General features: G+C 43.4%; 1 protein-coding gene across 1 annotated transcript in view; it reads left to right on the forward strand.

The window, feature by feature from the left end:
- Psen1 (presenilin 1) overlaps positions 1-19,270 on the forward strand; it is a 45,613-nt gene that overhangs the window by 17,371 nt on the left and 8,972 nt on the right. Inside the window, exons 3-6 of the mRNA XM_051148899.1 lie at positions 3,657-3,907; positions 5,834-5,975; positions 12,124-12,191; positions 15,517-15,737. Of these exons, the coding sequence (XP_051004856.1) occupies positions 3,657-3,907; positions 5,834-5,975; positions 12,124-12,191; positions 15,517-15,737 (682 nt within the window). The remainder of the gene's footprint in view (positions 1-3,656; positions 3,908-5,833; positions 5,976-12,123; positions 12,192-15,516; positions 15,738-19,270) is intronic.

Here is a 19,270-nt window from a genome sequence, read left to right on the forward strand (position 1 = left end):
CGTGCTTCAGTCTTTATGACTTGGTATTGCTCACAGGATAAAGTCTCAAGTCCTTAATAGGGCAAATGAAGTTTTTTGGAACTTGTCCCTAAAGTCAGCAGGAACCTTTCTAACGCAGAGTCTCTAGAGCCAGGGCCCTTTCTGTGGTGCTGGGGTTTGAACTCAAGGCGTTGCTCGTGTAGGTAGCCGTTACCACTGAATTTTATTCTGAGACCAGAGTTTACCACACTGCCTTCAAACTTGCATTTCTCCTGCCCCAACTTCCTGAGTAATTAGGACTATAGGTGTGCCTCACCACACCCAGCTCAGAGTCTAGCGTTTCCTGATCTCTGTTGCCACTGCAGAGCACCTGGGACATAGTAGAATTCTCCTGCTTACATCTTGACCAAGGCAAATTGTAGAAGGGCTTACTTGGGTTCCTGCTTTCAGAGGCATTAGGAGTCCATTGCCACTGTGTCAGGGTGGCACGGCAGCAGACAGGCGTGGCAGCTGGGGCAGGAAGCTAAGATGGAGAGCGAGCAGTGGGAATGGCTTTTGAAACCAGCAAGGCCAACCTTTTAAGCCCCCAGATAGTACCATCAACTGGGGACCAAGTACTCAAACATCTAAGCCTATCGGGGACATTTTCATTTGAGCCAGCACCAATGGGCATGTTGCAAGTGAAATAAAAGAGAACCGTACCTTGCACTGAGTCTTCCCAGCTCCCATGTTATTTTTGGTTTTGGTTTTTTGGGTTTTTTGTTTGTTAGTTTGTTTTTTCAAGACAGGGTTTCTCTATGTAGCCTTGGCTGTCCTGGACTCGCTTTGTAGACCAGGCTGGCTTGGAACTCACAGCGATCCGCCTGCCTCTGCCTCCTGAGTGCTGGGACTAAAGGCGTGAGCCACCATGCCCGGCTTCCCATGTTGTTCTTTGAAGTGGTAGATTAGGAGCGCTCTTCTGGAGGCTGACCTGGGTTCAGACCCTCTGACACTCACTAGCTATGTCTGTGTCCCCACCTGTGAAGTGATGGTAATAGAGAGAGTGAAAATTAAAGGGTATGAACATGTAATAGTCCCTGTTTCATGGGAGTAATTTTATGCTGTTACTAAATGTAGAATGTATTATGACTCTGTGTGTGGGTGGGTGGGTGAGTGCGCGCGCGCGTGCGCACAGCATGGCATGCATGTGGAGATTAGAGGACATTGTTGTAGAGTATGTCTTTCCTCCCACTGTTCAGTGGGTTCCAGGGATGGAGCTCAGCTTTCAGGCTTGCACCGCTGGGTGTCAGGCAACTTTACTTGCTAAGCCATGTGCTCGTGGGTGTGGTTTACTGAATGGTAGTGGGACTGACTCCACGGTAAGGGTCACCCTCTGTAGCTGGAACTGAGAGTTAAGGATAGCTTGTTTTCAAACCATCTTCCTGACAGACCTTAGCTCAATCAAGCCTCATTTACCAACTGTGTATATTAACTGTGGAAGTTCAGGGAATTGATTGCTGGGTTTGCCAACAAGCGCCTTTGCCCATTGATCTGTCTCACCAGCTCTGTTATTGCTCTTTTTATTCATTTTACCATTGGCAAGCTTGACATTTTAACAAAGAAACAGTGAATACCAAAACACATTAAAAATAAGAAAAAGCCAGGGGCCAGTGAGATTAATCACTGGATAAGATCACAAGCCCAATAATTAAATATGTACATGAGTACACACACACACACACACACACACACACACACACACCACTACCACCAACACCACCACCCTTAAAAATACACTAATGCCAGAAATTGAGACTATAGTTTAGTAATGGCAAAGCCCTTGCTGAACATGGTGAGGCCCTGCATTCAGTCCATAGCACCACAAATCGGGGGGCAGGGAGCAGGAAGCCTAAGCGCAGTAAGAATAGACATAACACCCGTCCACGAGCTCCAGTGTGTGGAGGGGTCATTCCTGCATGACACAGGGCAACAACAGGGTATTTGAGAGGAGTTCCCATGGGGACCCAGGAAGATGGTATAGCAGGAGCCAGAGGCCTCAAACCAGACCAGTGGCACTGCAATGAACATCTGCAAGTAAAGTTGTTTGGGCAGAAGAGTATACTGTGGGGCGTATCGCAACACTGCAGCTTTACGGCAAGATTTTTGTTTTGTTTGTTTTGTGGGCCAGGTTGCAAGGACAGATAATGGAGGGATGGGGACATGAGTGGGATTGGGGTACATGATATGAAATTCACAAAGAATCAATAAAAAGTAAAAAAAAAAAGAATGAGTGTAACAAGATGACACTTTGGTTTAACTAAGGGAAGTGAGATCTTATGGAAGATTGTAAGTGCATTCAGTCACCCACCTAGCATTTATGTTCCCTTACTTTATTAGGCATAGTGAGGGTGGGGCGATGAGGACATGAACAGCACAATTGTTTAAGGCCCATATGCTGTCCAGGGGATTGCTAGCTTGTTTTGTTTTTGAGTCAGGGTCCCTCTATGAAATTCTGGCTGGCCTGGAATTCACTTGTAGAACAGGCTGGCCTCAAACTCTCAAGTGCCAGGATTCTTTGTACGTATGAATGTATGTATGAATGTATGTTTGAATGTATGCGTGTGTGTATGTATGTATGTATGTAGGTATGTATGTATTATGTATACAGTGTTCTGTCTGCACACTAGAAGAGGGCACCAGATCTCATTACAGATGGTTGTGAGCCACCATGTGATTCCTGGGAATTGAACTCAGAACCTTTGGAAGAGTAGACAGTGCTTTAGCTTCTGAGCCATCTCTCCAGCCCCAATGCCAGGATTCTTAAAGACATGTTACCACCATGTCTGGCTGGGATAAGTTTTTTCAACTAAGCAATTTTTAAAATGTAGTTTTACATGATGTGCAAAAAAATACAGAGAGATACCTTGAACATTGCTACACACATTAAAGCATTATTAATAACAAATCCCAGTGCTTGGGAGGCAGAGGCAGGTGGATCTCTGAGTTCAAGGCCAGCCTGGTCTACCAACTGAGACTATGCCAGAACAGCCAGGACTACATGAGATACCTTGTCTCAGAATATCAAAATCCTCAGAATAATTATAATAATAGTCAGGTGGAGAGTACTTCATTCATTTGAAAAGATAAGATTACTAAGTTTGTACCTGCAATAAAGAACATTTAGGGTTGGGGAAATGGCTCAGTGGTTGATTAGGAGCACTTGTTCTTCTAGAGGACCCAAGTTCAATTCCCAACACCCACATTCAGCTTACAACTCTAACTCCAGGTCCAGGGGATCTGATGCTCTCCTCTGGCTTCATGGACACCAGGCATGCGTGTGGTGCATAGAATAACACCCGTATATGAAATAAACAAATCATAAAAAGGAAAAATTGATACAGGTATATAGTATTTAAATGACACCTCCAAAGAGGAGTCCACTTGTCTTAGGAGGAGAATGGGAGGAGGGTGTGGTGAGCCAAGACCTAGGTACAAGGGAGGGCCTGAGTTCCCACAGGAAGTAGTAGTAATAATGTGCACAGTAGAGCTGTGCACTATCTATGTTAGCTTTGTCTTGTTTCAGAGTTCTAGAACTTAAGTATTTGTGGGCTCGTTCCACTAATTCCAGGTGTGGTCTTACAGAAGGCCTTGCCTGTGCTAAGAGTCGGATTTACTGAATGGTTTTCTTGTGCTTTTAGAGTGACGTTCAAGAACGACAGCAGCACCATGACAGGCGGAGACTTGACAACCCTGAGCCGATATCTAATGGCCGACCCCAGAGTAGCTCACGGCAGGTGGTGGAACAAGATGAGGAAGAAGATGAAGAGCTGACCCTGAAATACGGAGCCAAGCATGTCATCATGCTCTTTGTGCCCGTGACCCTCTGCATGGTGGTAGTCGTCGCCACCATCAAGTCAGTCAGCTTCTATACCCGGAAGGATGGGCAGCTGTATGTATGCGTGTTTCATTCTCTAGGCCAGTGTGGCTTTTCCTCATAGCATGTGTTATCCTCCTGAAGACCTCTGTGCTCATAGACTATGGGAGAGTCCATCTCTCTGATGGCCTGCGGGGGTGGAGATGATGGGGATTGATGACGTGATGCTGTAAGTGACAAAAGAATGCCGTAGAATTATTCTCAGGATGCGGACTTTGAGTAGGGCTGAATTTATGTGGAACCGAATAGGTTGGCAGTAGTCTTTCCTGCCTCAGGAACATTGGAACCATCATTCTTCCTCCTGACATGCTGGAATGTTCTCTCTCTCTCCTCCCCCCCCACCCTCCTCTCTAACTTTTGTGAATTGAATTCTTAGTGGCACAGGCCTATAATGGGAAATGACTCATGAGACTTTAGAGGTTTAGGAACCGTATGTGTGTGGGTGGTTAGTACACAAGCATGGTGGCATATGCCTGGAATCTTAGCACTTGGGGGGCGGTGGAGGAGGGATAATCAGGCCATGCTCTGCTGTGTGCAAATTCCAGGCCAGCCTGAGCTACACAAGAGAAGTCTACTGTCCTCACCCTGTGCTAAGTCTTTAACAATAACAACCTTCATCTACGAGAACTAGATCCTTCCTAGTATTTCTTATAGCAGTCTGTTCTCACCTTTTCTTAGGCTGCTCTGGAATTCATGGTAGTCTTTCTTGGCTAGCCTCAAATTTTTGATCCTCCTGCCGCAGCTTCCTGAGTGCTAGGGTTACATGTGTGTGCTACCATACCCAGCCTTATGACCCTGTTGTAAAGACTCCAATGATACCTTTTTTTTCTTTCTCCTGCAGAGTAGTGCAGGGGTAGGCAGTCCAGACTGGTGTATGGTCGTTATTCAGGAAGCACATGGGCTCCTTTCTTCAGCTTCTGTTCAGGTTCCTGTAGGGCCCGGGCTAGAGCCTCAGCAGCAGGAGGAAGTTAAGAAGAGAACGTAGGCATCACATAGCCGAGGGCACTCCCTTCAGAAACTGCCTCTATAGCTTATGCAAAGTCCCTTGGCCATTACGTAGTCTCATGGCCACACCTGCTATAAAGGGCAGAAAGAAAGTCATTGGGCTGGAAGCCTTGGCCCCTGGAGTAAAGGTATTTTTATGTAAATGAAACATGAGAAGATAACTCCAATTATAGTCACCCTACAGATAAAAGACTATTCAAACCCTGTCACCTCCTAATAACAATCAGCCTAGGTAGTTTAAAATGTTGCAGAATCTAAAGATCCTTGTTTCAGTACTAAGCGTCCACTAGATGGCGCCAGTGCCTGGCTCATCTGTGACCTCATCGCTCCATAGGAGCTGTTTCCTTTTACTTTGAAGAAGTCATTTTAAAGCATAGCTATTTTTCTTAGGTTAAAAAGTATTAGCTAGTGGGTGGGTAGGTAGCTCATCAGTTAAGAGGGTGCACCACTCTAGTAGGTGTCCTGAGTTTGGCTCATAATCCTCACATCTACCTCATAACCACTTTGAGTTCTAGCCCCAGGCATTGGATGCCTCTGCCCTTCATGGACATCTATACACATGCACACACAGTACACACACAATTTAAAATAATAGCATATATGTGTATATTTTTAAAAATTATTAGTTAGAGCCGGGGTGGTACAGACCTGTAAGCTTCACACTTAGAACGCGGAGGCCAGAAGATGGCATGCTCAAGTGCTGCCCTGGCTATAAGATGAGTCCACACCAGTGAGGGGTTACCTACTAGATTCTATCTGGAAAAAAACTAACCAGCCAAATGAAAAATTCCTACTTGACCGATTAGCTGCGAAAGGTCTGTTCTAAAGCACTTAGTAAGCCAAAGACCTCACAATTAATTCCAGTTTTAAAGGAGCATATGGTTTGAGATACCCATTAACACTCGTGTGCTCTGTTTCTTCTTCTTCCCCCCTTAGAATCTATACCCCATTCACAGAAGATACGGACACTGTAGGCCAAAGAGCCCTGCACTCGATTCTGAACGCTGCCATCATGATCAGCGTCATCGTTGTTATGACCATCCTCCTAGTGGTCCTCTATAAATACAGGTGCTACAAGGTAGGCCTGCTTGCTGTCTCTTCTCCTCACAACTGTGCTGTTGTTATGTGTGTGAGGGGCAGAGTGAGTGTGTGTGTAAAGGAGAGAGGCTGTGTGTGTGAGAGAGGGTATGTATGTATGTACAGAACAGTGTGTGTGTGAGCGTGCAGGCCTGTGCTTGCCAGGGTGTATCTGTACGGTTGAGAGGGCAGCTTTATGGAATGGGTTTTCTCCTTCCATCTTTACTTGCATTCTAGACATCGCGTGTTCAAACTTGCAAGCACTCAGCCGTCTCGTCTTGTTATGTACTTGACTTGGTCTAGTAAAGAAGAAAGTGTCTTATATTTTGGGCCCAATTTTTAGTTACTTTTTCCTTTCATCCTGGAACATGTTAAAAGTACCAAAAGACATAAATGGGAAACAAGTGTTTTCATGTAAGTCCATGTGGTTTCAATATTTTGATTTATAGTGTGCCTGTGGCATTCCAAAGACTTTGTGTATGCTACTGAAAAATAGCTCTATAGGACTTAGGTGTCCCACAAATGCTGATGCTGAGCTCCTTAGTGACTGGCCCCCTCACTCGAGAACTGCCAGCATCACTTGTGTGGTCTCCGTTGGAGCAGCACTGCTTTGTGCCGCGGGTACTGAGCACAGGAAGGAACTGCCGCAAAGATGCAGGCCCAGCCTCCCAGCCTGTCCTCCCTCTTTTCTCTCTCTCTAAGTACATGACGGCCTCCTGAATTTCAGCCACCTAGCACATGCTTCAGATTCAAGCCTCAGAAAATCAACAGCTCATTACAAGTCATGCATTTCTACAATCATTTTCAAGCAATAGGAATAATAAATGTGACTCTGCAGAAATTGCAGGCTACATTATTTCCTCCTAGATTTTTCTGTGGGTTTTGTTGTTATTGTTTTGTTTGGTTTTGAGCCAGGTTTTCTTTGTGCTCAGATATCTTAGAACCACCTCTGTAGCCCAGGCTGACCTCAAACTCACAGAGATCCACCTGCCTCTGCCTCCCAAGTGCTGGGATTGAAAGTGTGTGTCACCACCTGGCTCGTGTGCCCTTTCTAAACATTTACTTTGGCAAAAATGCTCAGGAAGTATTTCTGTGGCTAATGTAATAGTTGGTTCAGTGAGTATAATTTATGTCTTCTAAGTTTCCTGCTGGACATTGTTTCTACTTACTACGATAAAAAGTAATGTTTTTATGAATAGAACTTTTTCAGGTATTTCTTTAGGGTAAAATGCTATACTTAAATTTTTTTCTGGAGTAAAAATTACATTACCTACAAGTTTTTAACTCTTAGTGTGCAAAATTCTTTTTTTGTCATTGTTTTCTGCTTAGATTTATTAATTTTATGTGTATATGTACACCACATGTATGCCTGGTGTCTTAGTTAGGGGGCCAGAAGAGGGTGTTGGATCCCCAAAACTGGAGTTGCTGATGATTGTGAGCCACCATGTGTTTGTTGAGTCTTTTTAAATACAAACTGATTTTTTTTCTGAGTAATTTGAGTTGTATCTTGGACACTTTGTTTTTAATTTTTTAAAACTTTCAATGGGGAAGCTGGAGAGATGGCTCAGAGGTTAAGGGCTCCACCTGCTCTTTCCGAGGTCCTGAGTTCAATTCCCAGCAACCACATGGTGGCTCACAACCATCTATAGTGAAATCTGGTGCCCTCTTCTGGCCTGCAGGGGTACATGCAGGCAAAACAATATATAGATAATAAATAAATATTAAAAAAAAAAAAAAAAACTTTCAATGGGGCTGGGGAAATGGCTCAGCAATTAAGAAAGAGCACTTGCAGAGGACCCAGGCTTGTTTCCTAGTACCCACGTAGAGGCTCACAACCATTCATAACTCTGGTCCCAGGGGATCAGATGTCCTCTGGCTTCTGCAGGCACTAGGAGCATACATGATGCATAGTCATACATTCAGGCAAAACACACAGACACAAAATGAATACATAATAAAATTTTAGGTATTTTTATTACTATTTTTGTATATGTATGCATGTGGAGTGTGTGCGAGCGTGCACACATGTGCATGCTAGCCCAATCTACATAGAGAGTTCAGGCCAGGTGAGTTTCATAGTGAAACTCTATTTCAAAAACAACAACAAAAAACAGAGACCGGAGAGACTGCTCAGCAGTTAAGAGCACTGGCTGCTCTTCTAGAAGACCCGAATTCAATTCCCAACACCCAGATTGAAACTCACAACTGTCTTTAACTCTAGTTCAAGGGAATCTGACACCCTCTTCTGGCCTCTGCCATATCACACACCCATACACATAAAATAATTTCTTAAAAAAAAAAAAAGAGTCATGGCTATACATGCTTCCTGGGAGCCAGTCCCGGTAGCTCATGAAAGGCTTCCAGGGGTGATTTCTGGTTTCTTGGGGCTGTGCTTTTTGTTCCCCCACCTAGACACTGCGACTGTTTTCCTGGTGTCAGGGCCAAGACTTGGGAGGTCAGTCCCTGATGCTGTGGCTCCCATCTGAGTGAAGATTCCGTTTTCTGTAATGCAGGGCTCCAACCACCTCTCTGCTATCTCAGGGCTGGCTGGTGGCGGGTTAAGAGAATAGGAAAAGGGGCTCCTGGGGCTCCCATTGTCTTGCTAGTGTATGGAAGCAGAGGTGCAGCAGTGGAGGTGCGGCTGCAGTGGAGGGTTGGGCTGCAGTGGAGGGTTGGGCTGCAGTGGAGGGTTGGGCTGCAGTGGAGGGTTGGGCTGCAGTGGAGGGTTCGGCTGTGGGCTGCAGTGGAGGTGCGGCTGCAGTGGAGGGTTGGGCTGCAGTGGAGGTGCGGCTGCAGTGGAGGTGCGGCTGCAATGGCGCTCCTCCACCTTCCCAGCTGCCTGCCTCAGCATGCAGTGCCCAGCTGCTGAGGTGTAGTTGCATTCAGTGGAGAGACACATGGAATATGCTAATTCTGTCCTTAGTCCTGATCTTTTAATTATGCTAAGTTTGAAAATGTCTGGAGTGTTTGTATCCAGCTCTATTTCTGTGCTTGTTCGTTGGTGCTACTCATTTTTTAATGTACCAGTGTTAGGAAATACAGCCAATTCTGCACAAGAATGCTGTTTACTTTGGTGTCTAGTATGAAGTAGAACGATCTTTTGAGCCAGACATTCAGAAGCTTGCTGGGACCTGTTTGGAAATAAACCCCGAGGATTTCTCCGATCAGTAGTTTGACTGTACAGTGTCTGCAAGAAGAAGAAAGAAAAAAAATTAAAAAAACAAACCTTACAGGGCTAGACACAGAAAAGGCAGTTGATCATGACACATCTTCTGTGACAGATAAACTGCATGTAACTTGAAAGTGCGATTTGCAGCCTGGGTAGCTTAGGTTTAGAAAGTTCTCCCTGCTAGGAGCAGAGCAGAGCTCCTCATAGTGGGGTGGGGTGGGGGTGGGGGTGCCGTGCCTAAGTCTGGGCCTTTAAGAGAAGGTAAGGCTGGGTTGTCATTGATCGTCTGGAGTAAGGGAGCTGCTTGGTCATCAGGAAAGGCTTTGACAATCAGAGGTGACCAGTCAACAGAAAAACCTTACAGCCTTATTAACACGCAAATTACAATGTGAAGAATGGAGTCAGCATCCTAAGTCAGAAATCCTAAACAGAGAAATTAGGAGGGGAGTGTAGGTAGCTAATAAACAGATAGGGGTGTGTGTGTGTGTGTGTGTGTGTGTGTGTGTGTGTGTGTGTGTGTGTGTGTGTGTGTGTGTGTGTGTGTGTGTGTGTGTGTGTTTTGACTATGTGTGACTGTGTGCATCTGTGTTTCCTCAGTAATGAAAATACAAAATATCAGATTAACATTTGACACATTGGTGGGTAAAGATCCAGACCTTTTTGTGAAATAACTATTATTAGTTAGTGTATATTAATAGTTAAGTAATAAGGAAAACTCTGTACACTTTAACTAATTTTAAGTAATTAATTTTTAAAATTAGTTTCTGTGAAAGAATTGAAAATTCAGAAAGAAAAATATATATCCCAGGACATTCATGTTAATAGAAATAATAATTGTATGATGATAGAGAAATATCAAATATATGCAGATATGAACAGTACAGATTTCATATGTAGGAAAAGGTTAAATTGTAGATTCATACATATGAGTAGAATATTAGGGTTTTTTTGAATATTATTTTTAAATCATGTTTCAAAAAGTATTTGGTGTTATATGTGAATATGTCTGTAATAAGATGAAGTCTAGCTGGCAGTGGTGGCATATCCCTATAATGTCCAGATTGAGGAAGGAGGATTTTTAGTTTGTGGCCAGCCTGGCTATCTGGCTACATAGTCAGATCCAGACCCCCTACGTAAACCAGATTGTGTTTTAAAGCATAAAAAGCATAAATACAGGCCGAGCGTGGTGGCGCACACCTTTAATCCCAGCACTCAGGGAGGCAGACACAGGCAGATCTCTTGAGTTCAAGGGGAAGGGAAAGCATAAATACAAAGTTGTATACTATTGGTTTGAATCTTGTTAAAAGGCTTTCATACATGTTGACATTGGTAGATAAAAATTGTGTGAAAAGAAATCTTAGTTTTAGTATTTTTATGTTTTCTAAATTCTATGGGTAATTTTTACTTTTTAAAAAAATTTCTGGCTGGGCATGGTGGCACAGGCCTTTAATCCCAGCACTTGGGAGGCAGAGGCAGGTGGATTGATGTGAGTTCGAGGTCAGCCTGGTCTACAAAGTGAGTTCAGAATAGCTAAAGCTACACAGAGAAACCCTGTCTTACAAAATATAAAAAAAAATCCTGCCATACTGGAAATTGAACCCAGGGCTCTCCTGCCTGCTAAACAAGCACTCTACCATGAGTTATAACCCAACATAATTTGCTACTTTGTGTCAAAAAATTTAAAGAATTCCAAAAATGTATATAAGCAGGAAATTTTAAATGGCTTTATTAACATATATGTTAACATATGTTTGCATGTCTGTGTCGGTGTCTGCGCATGAGTGCAGGTGCCCATGGAGGTCAGAAGTTTCAGATCTCCTAAGAAGCTGTCCAGGGTGGGTATTGGAAACCTAGTTTGGGTTCTCAGGAAGAGCAGCATATGCGCTTAATGACTAAGAATGACTAAGCCATCTTTCCAGTCCCTTTATTACTCCTTTTTGTTCATCTTTTTTTTTTTTTTCTAATTATGACAGGGGAAATAATAGAAATTATCTTTAATATCTGTTGGGTTTTCTTTTTTGACTTTTGGCAAGTGAATGCCAATTGATATCTTTTGCTTATTTTAGAAAATAACTTTTAAAAATATGTTAGCTATTAAAAATGTTAGCTATTTCTAAATGTGTATTTATGTATGTCTTTATGGCTTTCTGTTTTAGACCCTGACTAGCACCCAAGATTTCATTATAACTATTCACTGATCCCAAAACCCCATTTGTTCTCCCATTTAAAAGGAGAACATGGGGGCTGGAGAAATAACTCAGCAGTTAAGAACACTGGCTGTTCTTTCAGAGGACCCAGGTTCAATTCCCAGCACCCACTTAGCAGCTTACAACTCTCTGTAGTTCCAGGGTATCTGGCAACCTCATTCAGACATACATGCAGGCAAGATACCAATTCACATAAGATTAAAATAAATAATTTTTTTTTAAAAAAAGTAGATCATGGAAGCACACCCAGTGGCACATTCCTGTAATCTCAGCTCTCAGGGAGGCAGAGGCAGGTGGATCTCTGAGTTCAAGAGCAGCTTGATCTACAGAGGGAGTCCAGGACAGCCAGGGCTACAGAGAAAATCTGTCTCAGAAAACCAAACAACAACAATAACAACAACAAAAAAGTAGAACATAGAAGCTGGTAAGTAGTGGCACACTCCTTTAATCCAGCACTCAGGAGGCAGAGGAAGACAGATCTCTTAGTTCGAGGCCAGCCTGGTCTACAGAGCAAGTTCCAGGACAGCCAAGGCTATTACACAGAGAGACCCTGCCTCAAAAACCAAGCAGAAGGTAGAACATAGGCATGCCACAGAACCTAGTAGTACAGCAGTGGCCAGCATGTGTGAGGCCACAGGTTCCATCTCAGGCATGACAAAGGAAAGGCAAGTGTAGCATTAGCACATGCCATAGGCCCTGTTCCTTGTGTTCAGAGCCTCCTTGTTTGGGAACTATGGAATCTGTTGGTCATATTTGAATTGTCTCTTTTCTAGGTCATCCATGCCTGGCTTATTGTTTCATCTCTGTTGTTGCTGTTCTTTTTTTCATTCATTTACTTGGGGTAAGTAATACACTTTTTTTTTTTTGTAGTCTTTCTTTTTACTAACTCTGACATCCATCACTGCCCTTAGAGCCATGTACCTTGTTAATGAATTATTATTTAAGAAATCACTTTTTCCACATACTGTATCTTAACTGGTACATAAAAGATGAGTTAGTATTGATAGGGATATTATCTTTCATTTAATTTATTATTATTTGTATATTATTGTGTATTATTATTTGTGTGTGTGTGTGTGTGTGTGTGTGTGTGTGTGTGTGTGTGTGAGTGCATGCACCCTTATGAAGGTCAGAGAACAACGTTTTGTTTTTTAAGACAGGGCTTCTCTCTGTGGCTTTGGCTATGCTGGACTCGCTTTGTAGACCAGTCTAGCCTCGAACTCACAGTGATCCACCTGCCACTTTAGGAATCCATTTTCTCCTTCCACCCTGGGTTCCTTGGATCAAACTCAGGTAGTTAAGCTTGCCAGGCAAGTGCATTTACCCTTGAGCCATCGTGCTGGCCAAATAGAGAGCTTATATACATACACACACACACACACACACACACACACACACACACACACACACACACACACACACACACACACACACATACACACATACGCATACTTACCAATTTGTTTTTTAAGGCTGGGGATGGTGTGCCACAGTATACATATTGTAGTCAGAGGACAACTTGCGGGAGGCAGTTCTTGTTTTCCACCCCGTGGATCCTGGGAATAGAATTCCAGTCACCAGGCTTCATAGTAGTCATCTGTACCCACGAGTACTGAGCAGTCCATAGGTAGGGATTTTCTTGTTTCCTGCTTGCAATAAGTAGCACTGTCAGGATTCACACCTGGAGCTGAGATGTGGCTCAGCAGTTAATAGCACTGGCTGTTCTGCAGAGGACCTGGGTTTGGTCCCCAGCATCCACATGGTGGTGGCTCACAGACATCTATAACCCATTTCTCGGGGATCCACTGTCCTCTCCCAACTTGCTTGAGCACCAGGTCCACATACCAGCATATATACATATATGCAGACAAAACACACATATACATAAAGTAAATTTTAAACAATTAAAAAGAAAAAGCCTGTCATAGAACTGTGTGTAGTGTGGTGGTGCGTGCCTGTAATTCCAGCACTCAAGGAGGCAGAGGCAGGTGGATCTTTGTGAGTTCGAGGCCAGCCTGGTTTACAAAGTGAGTTCAGGACAGCTAGAGCTACACAGAGAAACCCTATCTCAACAAAACAAAACAAAAACAAAAAACAAAAACCCCAAACAAACCAAAAAACTGTGTGTAATAGACTGCCATTTGTATCTAATAAGAACACATCTATTTGTGGGGCTGGGGATGTTAATGCTTGCTTAGAGTGTATAAAGCCATGGGTTCCATCCCTAACACTACATAACCCTGGCATACAGACAAGAGGATCAGAAGTTCGAGGCCGTCCTCTGTTACTGATTGAGGGCAAGCCTGTCTCCAACCCTGTGTAGAACAAAAAAAGAGGTATAGCTTAGGTAGACTCCGTGGAAGGACGCCGTAAGATGGGTAAGATAGCATTGTTTTCCCTAGAGGAGGACTGTGAGACAGAGGGGAGGGAGCCTGCTTACATCTTTATATGCATGTATGCATGCATATAAACTAAGAGTTGAGGTTAGTTTTATTTTAGGATACCTGAAATGCTTAGTATAATATACCATTGCAACCTCAGCAGAATTTTCAACATTGCTTTATTTTACAAGTTCAAAATAGGAGAAAAATCATCTTCCTGGATAGTCCCCATGGCCATAGTTTGTGCTGCTTAGGGTGTCAACCATAGTTACAATCTCTTAGATGATAGATTTTGTTCTCCAGAAGTTAAAATAATATTTTTCTTCATGTAAAAAAGTTAAGCACGTAAAAAATTTTTTTTAATTAAAAAAAAGTTAAATGGAGTCTGAGGAAGTGGCTCAGGTGGCAGTGTTTGCTGGTTGAGCATGAGGGCCTGAGTTTGGATACCCAGAACCCACATAGAAGCTGGGTGTAGTGGCAAGCTCCTATAACCCCAGCAATGGAAGACAGGGTCAGACAGATCCAGGGACTTGCTGACCAGCCAAGCTAGCCAAAGTAACAAGCATCAAGTTCATTGAGAGATGGTTTCTCAAACAATAAGGCAAGTGTCAACTTCTGGCCTCTACATGTGCCTTTATAGGCACACTCATACTGAGTGCTAAGCAGTGGGCTAGGATTGTAAATCAGTGTGCATGAAGCCTTGCGTGCCATCCAGCACTACACAGGCACTCTAAATAAAAGGCATTTTATGCTGGGTGCAGTGGTACACACCTTTAGTCCCAGCACTCGGGAGGCAGAGGCAGGTGGATCTCTGTGAGTTCAGAGACCAGCCTGGTCTACAAGGAGAGTCCAGGACAGCCAGGGCTACACAGAGAAACTCTGTTTTGTAAGTCCTACCATCCTTTTAAGGATTAATAGATAAATCTCCAGTTCTATTCTTAAACATTGTTCTCATCTGTGGGGTTGTGTTTTATAATGGACACCTTAAATTTCATTATGAAAATAGTATCAGCTGGGCGGTAGTGGCACACACCTTTAATCCCAGCATTTGGGAGGTGGCTCTCTGTGAGTTCGAGGTCAGACTGATTTATACAGTGAGTCCAGGACAGCCAAGGCTACACAGAGAAACCCTGTCTCAAAAACAAAACAAACAAAAAAGTGGGAAGGAAATAATGTCATTTATGTTTCCTCTATAAAGCTTAAAACTTAATTGGCCTTTTTTTTTTTTTTTTTTTTTTTTTTTTCCTAATTTCAGATACTCTAAACTAGGTTTCATAAAATACATTATGCTGTTGTGGGTAATATGATTTACTTTTTTTTAGTTTTTGTTTTTATTTTTACAGGTATGACCTGTGATACTATTTATCATTAATATGAATAATGTAGTACCTGTTAAAATAAGTTCTACTTGAGGAAAATGTGATTTTTTTTTTTTTTTTTAATTTAGGAGAAAGATGTTAGCTGGGTGGTGGTGGCGCACGCCTTTAATCCCAGCACTCAGGAGGCAGAGGCAGGAGGATCTCTGTGAGTTGGAGGCCAGCCTGGTCTACAACGCTAGTTCAGAACAGCCAGGGCTACACAGAAACCCTGTCTTGAAAAAAAAAAAAAAAGGAAAAAGAAAAGAGAAAGAAAAACAATGTTCCATAAATAACTACAGCATAGTCCATAAGGAAACATAATAATGGGATTTGAATAGTTAATATTCCAGAATTGTAGTTGTAAACAATGTGTTCCTGAGATTGATTGCACAGAAGTCACTTCAAATCCTCGTTTAACTTTTCTCAGGGAAGTGTTTAAGACCTACAATGTTGCTGTGGACTACATCACAGTTGCACTCCTGATCTGGAATTTTGGTGTGGTCGGGATGATTGCCATTCACTGGAAAGGCCCACTTCGACTGCAGCAGGCGTATCTCATTATGATCAGTGCCCTCATGGCCCTGGTATTTATCAAGTACCTCCCTGAGTGGACCGCATGGCTCATCTTGGCTGTGATTTCAGTATATGGTAAAACTCAAGACTGACACTTTGTTCATCACAGAAATACTCACTGGTGTGTTTTCCTTCCTCTTCCAGTTGTCTTGATTTAAGGAAAGTCTTAATGGCTACTTTCCACAGCTCTTCAGTGTTTTTCCCTCGTACAGGGCTAAGGCTTGTCCCTGGACCTAGTTGGTGCCAGATAAGTGCTGTGCATGAGCGCCATCTCCAGCCCTACAAGTGAGGACTTGTAAAATGTTTATTACAACTTCCAGTTTTAACTCTGAGCTGGGTTGGTGGGAGGAACGATAGTTTGCTGGTCAGAAGACTCGGATTCAAACCTCCTTCTTTTAGCATGTGAAGCCCTGGCTCTAGGCCCCAGACCACAGTGAACAAAGCAGCAAAATAACGTCCATTACCAGAAGTTTTGATTTCCTTGTTAGAAGTCTCTAGAGCAGTAAGAGTTCAGTGAATTAAATAGACACTGAGAGGTGCTAGCAGAATGCCTAACACGTGTAACTGTTCAGTTCATTTTTAAAAAATGTATTATTTTGTAGGGAAGGGCATGTGTCCTGCGTGAGGGTAGAGGTCAGACAACTCCTTCAGGAGTCGGTGCTCCTCTTCTTCATGTGGGTCCTGGGGAGTGAACGACTCAGATTGGCAGGCACCGTTACCTGAACCATCTCGCTGCCCAGTTCATTTTTTTTCTTTCAAATGTTTATTTTGTGTGTATGGGTGTTTTGCCTGTGGTATGTCTGCACACTACATGCAGGCCTTGTGCCTGCAGAGGCTGGAGAAGGGTGTCGTGTTTTCTGGGACTGGACTTACATCCAGTTGTGCTGCCATGTGGGTCCTAAGAATTGAACCCCAGTCCTCTAGAAGAGCAGCCAGTGCTCTTAAACACTGAGCCCCCTTGTAGCCTCTCCCCAGTTTATCTTTTTAAGATTAAAATCAACAAGCAACTTCTGTGGGATCACCCTTTAAATATTAAATTTGTCCTGATGTGGTGTGCACACTCATCTCAGCACTTGGGAGGTAGAGGCAGGAGGACCAAGAGCTTCTAGCTTATCCATGGCTAATAAAGGTAAGCCTGAGACCAGCTTGGGCCACTTTAAACCCCTTTTCAAAAACAAAACAAAACAAATTAATTAAATAAGTGGTAAAGTGTTGAGGGGTAGCGATGTCCACCTGTGATCCTAGTGCTTAGGAGATGAAGGCAGGAGAATGAAAACTTCGCCCAGGCGATGTTTTGAGAGCCTGTGTGGAAAACATTGAGAATGAGGTGTGCCTCTGTAAGCCCAATGCCTATTTGCTTACTGTGTGTGAAGCTAAGTCTACAGAGAGACCTGGCATAGAGCCCATAGCTGCATAAAAGTCCTCAATAAAAGCCTGTTACCTCAGCCAGGCAATGGTGGCGCACACCTTTAATCCCAGTGTGCAGAAGGCAGAAGCAGGCAGACATCTGTGAGTTCAAGGCCATTCTGGTCTACAGAAAAAGTTCCAGGATAGCAAGGGCTACACAGAGAAAGCCTGTCTCGAAAAAACAAAACAAAACAAAAAATTAAATTTAAAAAATTGTAAACATACTTTTTAACAACTGCTATGACATGGGTCCTGAGAAGTGGCAGTACTACTCCAGCCATGAGTCACAGGGCACTGGCTTTATTCTCCGGCTCTTGCCCCACATGAAAGCTAAAAAGAGATCCCTTGTAGGCAGTGACCATCTTAAAGAGCATGCTCCTTCACCCCTGTTCAGATGCTGAAGTACGTGGTGACATGCAACTGAACTGTCATCTCCCTTTAATTGATGGAGAAGAGCCTGTGGGACTGGAACTAAATGGTTCTGTTGTATACTTGAGCAACTAGTTAGGAAACCATACTCCCCAAGCCTCATCTTATTGCTGTCCCTGCGCAGCTGAGATTAGGGATGCCAGATTTGGGCTAGTGAGATAGCTCAGCTGGTAAAGGCACTTAACCAGCAAACCTGGCAACCTGAGGAACCCAGGGGCCACATCATGATAGGAGGGAACCAATTCCTGCAAGCTGCCTGTACACATACACTCATGCAAGCAAGCACAGAGATAATGTAATTTGAATACCATCCTCTGGGCCAGGCATGGTGGCACATGCCTTTAATCCCAGCAGAGGCAGAGCTGGCTGATTGAGGCCAGCCTGGTCTATAAAGAGAGTCCAGACCAACCAAGGCTAAACAGAGAAACCCTGTCTCAGATGGGGAAAAAAATCCTGTGAAGTCAGTGCTAGCTATCACAGGTTGTTGTTGTTGCTGCTGCTGCAGCAAAGACGCTTGTAGTTTGCAGAGGGCAATTACTTGCCTGGTCACGTGGCTTGACCGAGACTCTGAATTCTAAGCCCATGTCGTTCTCTCCATGAGCCTCAACCCTCTGCTCACAGCACAGGGGAGCCCTCCTCAGAGCTTTCCGTGTCCTGAGTTGGGAAGAGCTGTGCGCCACGTTTACAGCAGGACTCTCAACTCTGTTTCCTACAAAGTCTTAAGATGTTTTGTAGGAAGTATTCTGAGACCTTTTGAGTAAATTAATTTTCATTCCTTCTAATTGCCCTAAAAATAACTGAATCTATTCATTCCAAGATTCTATAAGGGGAAACATGTCATAAAACCAAAATAGTTACAGGATGTGGCAGCTTTAACCAGCTGAAGATCTCATTAATTGCAAGAACAGAAAATTTTCCTTTTCTCATTTGAACAAATATAAATATAAATGGCAGTGGTGAGAGGGTGACTGCTATCCAGTTCTTACTGTTCTGTGGAGGCACGACCATTTGAAGGCCATGAGTGACAGTGATGTCAGTGTCAGGTCACCTTTTACAATATCAACTATACCTCTTTGTATTCTTAAATGTTTGAGGTTATTTTCTGGATCCCTGTAACACAGAAAATGTAAGAAAAATTGTAGTTCATGGAAGAACACGGTGTCAGAATCAGACATCATTAGGCATACTGCTTCTTCTCTGAGCTGCTATTGTGTAAAGAGGCCACTTTTTAGCGCCACATGTGTCCAGACACTGAAATATTTGTGAAGTACTCTATTTGACTGAAAACTGAAGAAATATTAAACTTTGTCATGAACAGAGCAACCATTTAAATTTGTTGCCCTCTTAGTGCAAGTTCCTTAATGCTGCACACTGGCTTTGTGGTGCTGGGGTTGAGCGGGCCTCGCATGCTGTGCGTGTGAGCTACCACAGCACACTACTGTTCTGTACCATCTTTGAAGAAAGGCTGCTCTCCTCCGCTATGTTCTTGATATTTTGAAAAGTTCGATATTTTGGGCCGGGCTGTGGTGGCGCACACCTTTAATCCCAGCACTCGGGAGGCAGAAGCAGGTGGATCTCTGTAAGTTCGAGGCCAGCCTGGTCTACAAAGCGAGTCCAGGACAGCTGGGGCTACACAGAAAAACCCTGTCTCGAAAAACTAAAAAAAAAAAAAGAAAGAAAAAGAAAAGTTCGATATTTTGAAATAAATGTTTATGGGTAATGTATAGGTGACATTTAAAAAAAATAACTCCCTCCTGTTTCTGCTTGTCACA

This window comes from Acomys russatus, chromosome 1, assembly GCF_903995435.1.
Source record: "Acomys russatus chromosome 1, mAcoRus1.1, whole genome shotgun sequence".
NCBI lineage: Eukaryota > Metazoa > Chordata > Mammalia > Rodentia > Muridae > Acomys > Acomys russatus.